Source organism: Lathyrus oleraceus, chromosome 4, assembly GCF_024323335.1.
Source record: "Lathyrus oleraceus cultivar Zhongwan6 chromosome 4, CAAS_Psat_ZW6_1.0, whole genome shotgun sequence".
Lineage (NCBI taxonomy): Eukaryota > Viridiplantae > Streptophyta > Magnoliopsida > Fabales > Fabaceae > Lathyrus > Lathyrus oleraceus.
The window spans coordinates 408,079,360-408,085,390 of record NC_066582.1 but is presented as its reverse complement, the minus strand read 5'-3'; the positions used below and the strand labels follow the sequence as shown (position 1 = coordinate 408,085,390).

At 35.8% G+C, this 6,031-nt stretch overlaps 1 protein-coding gene across 2 annotated transcripts; it reads right to left on the bottom strand.

The window, feature by feature from the left end:
- Positions 1-1,263: 1,263 nt before the first annotated feature.
- LOC127075732 (uncharacterized) lies at positions 1,264-4,081 on the bottom strand. Of its 2 annotated transcripts, XM_051017199.1 has the most exons (8): positions 3,357-4,081; positions 3,175-3,281; positions 2,621-2,722; positions 2,406-2,519; positions 2,192-2,315; positions 2,038-2,091; positions 1,756-1,791; positions 1,264-1,588 (listed from the first exon to the last, which is right to left on the bottom strand). In XM_051017199.1, the coding sequence occupies exons 3-8, from the start codon at positions 2,662-2,664 to the stop codon at positions 1,472-1,474; spliced, it is 489 nt and encodes a 162-aa protein (XP_050873156.1). In that variant the 5' UTR covers positions 2,665-2,722; positions 3,175-3,281; positions 3,357-4,081; the 3' UTR covers positions 1,264-1,471. The 2 variants fall into 2 exon arrangements, with proteins under 2 accessions (XP_050873156.1, XP_050873157.1); XM_051017200.1 differs by lacking the exons at positions 3,175-3,281; positions 3,357-4,081 and adding an exon at positions 2,818-2,962.
- Between the last annotated feature and the right edge of the window lie 1,950 nt (positions 4,082-6,031).

The following is a 6,031-nucleotide window of genomic DNA, read 5'->3' as shown; positions in this document are numbered from 1 at the left end:
GCACATTTAATGGAATGATAACAAACAAATAACTCAGCAACAAAAACGGTGCTAAACCCCATTAACCAATAATCTATGAATGTATTAATCACAAAATGTAATACAGATATTAGTCACTTATGTATCATTAATTATCGTTATAGTATAAATATTGCATGTTTGTGAGAATTGTAACTCAAGCTACGTCTTCAAACATTTCAACTTCAAAACCACTTTTGTTGATTTTTTCAATCATGAGAAAGGCTTTCTGTGTTTCTTTGTTGCTTCTTGTAACATTATTTTATACAACTTCTGTTGTAGCAAGAAATGATCCCTCAGGTTTGTGATTAATATCAATATAAAGTACACATTCATAGATTGAGTTTCTTTTTTGTTTACTCTTAGTGTCAAACATTTATATTTCCCATATTTGTTAAAAAGAGTAGTGACAACTTTATGATATTAAAATATAGGACTTGAAAATATATCTATCATTCCGACAGGTGACATAACTTGCATCATGTTCTCTTTCCATCTATTAATAGTATAAAATATGTAACAATTCAAAATCATATCATCGTTTGGGTAATTTTGCATTAATTGTGTAGGGAATGAAGTGAAAACAGAAGGGAAGGTTGCAAATGAAGGGGTGGCAAAACCAAGCCTACATACAACAAACAAGACCTTAGACAGCGCTTTTTTTAGCCTTAGAATAAACCTCCGCTGCTAAAGGTTTAGACAGCGCTTTTTTAAATCTTAAAAGCGCTGTCTAAGCCCCCCCCCCCCTTAGACAGCGCTTTGGCCAAAAGCGCTTTATAAGACCCTCTTATTTTAAATCTTTTAGGTATACCTTAGACAGCGCTTTTGAAAAGCGTTGTCTAAGCCCCACCCCCTTAGACAGCGCTTTGGCCAAAAGCGCTTTCTAAGACCCTCCTATTTTAATTTTTTTAGGTATACCTTAGACAGCGCTTTTCAAAAAGCGCTGTCTAAGCCCCCCCTTAGACAGCGCTTTTGCCTAAAGTGCTTTCTAATTCCCCCCTTAGACAGCGCTTTTTACAAAAGCGCTGTCTAAGGTATACGAAAAATTTTGAAGCTTTTGTTTTAAACCACATTTTTTCCAGGTTTATAAACCAGAATTTCTACCTGTTTTCAACCAGATTTTGACATATGCAAGTCCTCTAAAGTGTAAAATAAAGTAGATTGTGATTCTTTGTGGTCAACTCCATGTAAATGTTAAAAGATTTAGCATTATCCAAAGAATCTGGTTTAGTTTTGTCACCAATATAAAAATTCAAAAGTATTTAATCCATCATGGTGTGAAAACCACCAAAAACTACACGAATAAATAACTTTAAGACTGCCACATCAACCATGAAGAAAATATGATTCAAAAATTCCACTCAAAATACACATGTAGTAACGATTCATACAACAAATATACATAATCCTCTATCTAGGAATCTAAGTTACAGTTGAGTGTAACTACTGTCCCTTAGTTATGAACTAGCAAATTAGAAAAATCAATTCCCTTGGACTTGTAATATCCTTTTTCTGCATTTGTCAATCTACCTTGGAACATTCTCCACTCCATCCCACACCTCTCTTTAACCTATCACCAATACCATGCAAATGTACACATAACAAAATCAAAGTCCATTTCATTCATATACATTGTCAATGTAAAAACAAATATCACAAATCCCACTCTCAGTTAATCATAATCATCAAATAATTTATAAAAAAAAACGTTTGAATTACAAAAGGTTCATATCATACCGCCCGCCACGCCGGTTTCCCTGTTTGTGCTTCTCCCTATCAACCACAAATGCAAAACGTTAAGTATTAAAATTTATAAAGCTTCATTTTGAGTAATGATATAGTTAAAGATGAGCAGGCTATAATATGACAGATACTATTCATTCCAATTTTCATAGCAAATCAAAATTTCCACTCCAATTTTCTCATGGGCAGGCTATAATATGATAGATACTATTCATTCAAATTTCCATAGCAAATCAAAATTATAATACAATAAGAGAAATAAGGTTAATTTACTACCTCAACACATTTTCTAAAAGCAAAATCAAGTCCCCATCCATGTACAAATTCATTCTGCAAAAACCAATGTGTTACTGTCATACTTTAATGGAAACCATCATCAACAACTAACTACATTTGAAATAGTTTAAGTCAAAAACATTGAGCATGGAACCTGAATCATATGCCACACACAACGCCACGCGTCTCGCGAAAACACAGGAGCCATAATCTCAACAAATGCTGCACAAGGAGGGAGAAGAGGATATTTACACTTCCCTGGTTTCTCTTGTGCTTGTCTAATAGAAAAAAAAAATAAGAATAATCATCCAATAAACAATAAACTCATTCTTTCAAATGAAATTTGTGAACAATTTGTTAGTTCTTACTTGTGAACTTCACTATCATTTCTTCTTTTTGTCATATTCCAAATCAACCCTTTTTGAGGTTCTAAAGTTGGCTGCGAAATCTCCAACCCATGCTTCTTCACTAGTTTTAAGTATCTGCAAATGGAAGTTAACATGCAACATGCATATGAAAATGAAACTTCCTCAACAAAACTAAGACTAGATTCTCCGAATCGAATACTAATAATGATACTTACTCTTCTGCATTAAAATTCTCAACCCCGAGATCTTCGTCCCACATGAAAATATACTCATACGATGCCACAATATCTGGATGCAGAAACCTCTTAGCATACCACCTAACAAGATAAACAAAGAATACAAAATTTTCACTTTGGTAAACAAAAGTTATGGAAAATGTGTAATCCAAATTTGAATAGCTACCAAGTACCACCTATCATGTGTACGTGAATGGAGTCATCTTCTGTGGTAGCTTGAAACACAAATTTAAAAACTACATGGTAAGGATTGGACCTCAGGGATTACAATGCCACTATAAAATTAGATGATACTGTCTGTCAAATCAAATTTACTCGCCCACGTCAAAGAAGGGTAATCCCCTAGCCACCCAAAAAAAAATTAAGAAAAAAAAAGATCAATACCGTTTCCAGTTTTCTGACTATTGGGCAAGTCAGAACAAGAGAATTGGATTAAAAAGTAGGAAAGAAAGAATGTACATGAAGTCCTAGTCAAAAGTTTCTCAAGACTATTTACATAAAACACTGTCAGGCTAAAGATCCAAATAACTTACCAGCCTCCGTGTCTTGAGAAGTAGTCATTATCTAGTGATATTGCAAGAGCTACTGCAACAGCTCTCTCTGCGAGGGTCAGTGGACGTCTGACATCAAGGTCTTGAATCTGCAGAGAGAAGAACCTATCAATTAGTTAAGAAAAATGGAGTTTGTTTTCTTCAAAAGAATAGGGGATTCTGACCGCATTAGCAAGACCAATCTTGGAGCTGGGATCAGAACCTCCAAATCGAATCACATACTGACCAGCATCAGTTAGAATCTGCACATATCAAAAAATTATGTGTATCAGCAAGCTTGAACTTCAATGCATAAGATAAAATGTCTGAATAACTGAACATGAAATCCTTCAGTTCAGATCAGTAAAATGACTCAGCTGACAACAGTTACACAAGTAGTACTGCTATATGATATGATAAGAGACACAGTTAAAGTTGTAGCACTGACGAAATAAAAGAAAACAAGAGGCGAGAATATCTGGTACACCAGCCAAACATGCAAAACCTCTAATAAATATCTACATTTTCAAACGTGATTCCAGATGCTACCATCACTCATCCGAATACGCTATAAGGCAGTTTGAATGAGACTAACTGTACAGACATAACAAAATGAAACAAGGTTGCTGCAATATTTTAGAACATGGCATGAATGACTTCTCTTTCTCTCTTTTTACCCCCATATCATAAGAGCAGTGGTACAGACCTATCTGAAACAATGTAAACCGAACCTTGAATCCTAATGAAAACAATTGATTAGACCAATCCCCCATAAGGTATTTTAAGTATTAAAAGTACTTAATCCACACACTGTTAGAAAAAGAACTTAATCCACACACTGTAGAACAAAACTAATGGAAATTCCGATAATGCAATACAAATTTAGAAAAAGAATTTTTCTGTAATATATTTAGAAAATCCCAGTGAGAAGGTTTGCAGCAGTGGAGATTGCAGCTCCAGTGATAGCACATTGAACAACATGTTCATGAGTGGTGTCTTCCATGGTAAGTGCAAGGGTGGCCCCAGTGATTTCCCCAGCAACTGCACTGTTTTTCTGTATTAATCAAAATAAATGATGTTACTATGTGAAATACAATTGCATTTAATCTCTTGCAATTAACAAGATTAAATGGAGAATGTTTCATTGACATCCCATTTTATCCTTCCACCGTTAAATGTCACTATGTCTCTCATCCAAAATAAAAAACAAAACAAAACATCAAAATATCTCAACAAGCTGCATTACATATAAGAGTGAAATTGTTCTGACACATCCATTCATACATGAAGTGTTTGTGTAGAACTAAGATCATGATAACATGCTAAATGGAAACAGTTTAATAAAACCAGAAGAAAAAAAAGGCATTACCCAGTCATGAGCTCCACGAGCTTCCTTCAGCCCATATGTTAGACCTGAGTATAATCCTGCAGCCACTCCTGCAGTTCAAAATAACCTACAAGGTGAAATTATTGTCTCTGAAAATGTGTATCATTTCCAATTTCGTAATCATCAGACAAACAAGAGGAAAATTCTTAGAATTGAGTTTCTTAAATTGCACTCCCGCAACAACGTGGCCACATTAGAAACCACCACATCCGACAATAATTTCACTCATGTTTTTTCAATTATTTTCATCAAATCTCAAAGTTTCAGTACCCCTGGAGCTCAATTTACTATGGATGTAACAGAAAAATCTTAAACAAAATGTTTTTTTCAAGATTGTATTTCAAACAACTCTCAATTAAAATTCAATTCGCCAGAAACAATGCATATACCGCAATGGCTGCATTCGCAACACCCGCAACAGCAATTTAAAACCATGGTTCTGCCTAACATAACCATATTTCACTAGATGTAAGACTCTTCACAAAAATGAAAAGAATACTATTAATCATTGGAAAATTGACAAAATGATATGCAGAAGCATATACTGTAGTGTCCTGTGCAATGTAAATAAAGTGAATATTTCATTACCCCATTGTAAGGACTCTTTCCCAGCATCAATCACCTGATAATGGAAAAAAAACACAATTAACAGAAAACACCACACAATATTAACATGATACAAGACTCACCAGAACTGTGGCATTATATCAAACAAGTGAAGTTCACTTGTTCATCACCATATAATGCCAGAGAAAAGTGTAACCAACTCACCATAGCCTCAAGAGATTTGTTACTGGTCTCTCCTAAATACGAAAAAACAAAAATTATGTTAATACTTTCCCAACTTACATAAACCCTAACAAATGTGCGTGGTATGGATGTGTACCTCGAAGTCCCGGCAAACGGCGTTTTTCGGTGGCTGAAACATCTGAAGAAGCTTCTCACTGGAGTTGCAATCTCCACGAATATGCAAACACTTCATAGTTCTCTCCGCCTTCGCAAAACCCGAAACCATCGCTTGTGGCCTATCGGAGAAAACACGAACAAACGCACTTCGATTGAGAGAACGAAAAATCCTAACAATAAAAGCTTCAGTGGAAGTCTCCGAAACGGAATGAGCGTTGAGGATGATGAGTCCGGAGATAATTGAGGCAGGTAGTTTATTAGTGAGAAGATCAACGATGAGGATTCTAGGGGTAATGAAACAGACGGAGCCGGAAGAGTAGAGGGAGTGGCGGTGGTTAACGGGGAGGTCGGCGGTGATTTCGACGGGGACTTGGTAGAATTGGGGGTTTAGGGTTTTGAGATGGAAATTGATTTTGGATTTGAGAGTGGCGGAGGAAGGAGATAGAATGAGAAGTGTTCCCTGAGAAGTGGAGTGAAGAAGGAGAAGAGATGAAATGAGTTTCGATAGAGAGAGACCTGAAGAGAGAATGACGAGACCGCCATTGGTGTCTTCGAGAAGCTCTGTGA

Excerpts from the sequence above, each read along its gene's own strand:
- LOC127075732 (XM_051017199.1), bottom strand. The coding sequence starts at position 2,664 with ATGTGGGACGAAGATCTCGGGGTTGAGAATTTTAATGCAGAAGA. Across the intron at positions 2,520-2,620 it reads GAGAATTTTAATGCAGAAGA|ATACTTAAAACTAGTGAAGA; the intron begins GTAAGTATCATT and ends TTCCATTTGCAG. Across the intron at positions 2,092-2,191 it reads GTGTGTGGCATATGATTCAG|AATGAATTTGTACATGGATG; the intron begins GTTCCATGCTCA and ends TGGTTTTTGCAG.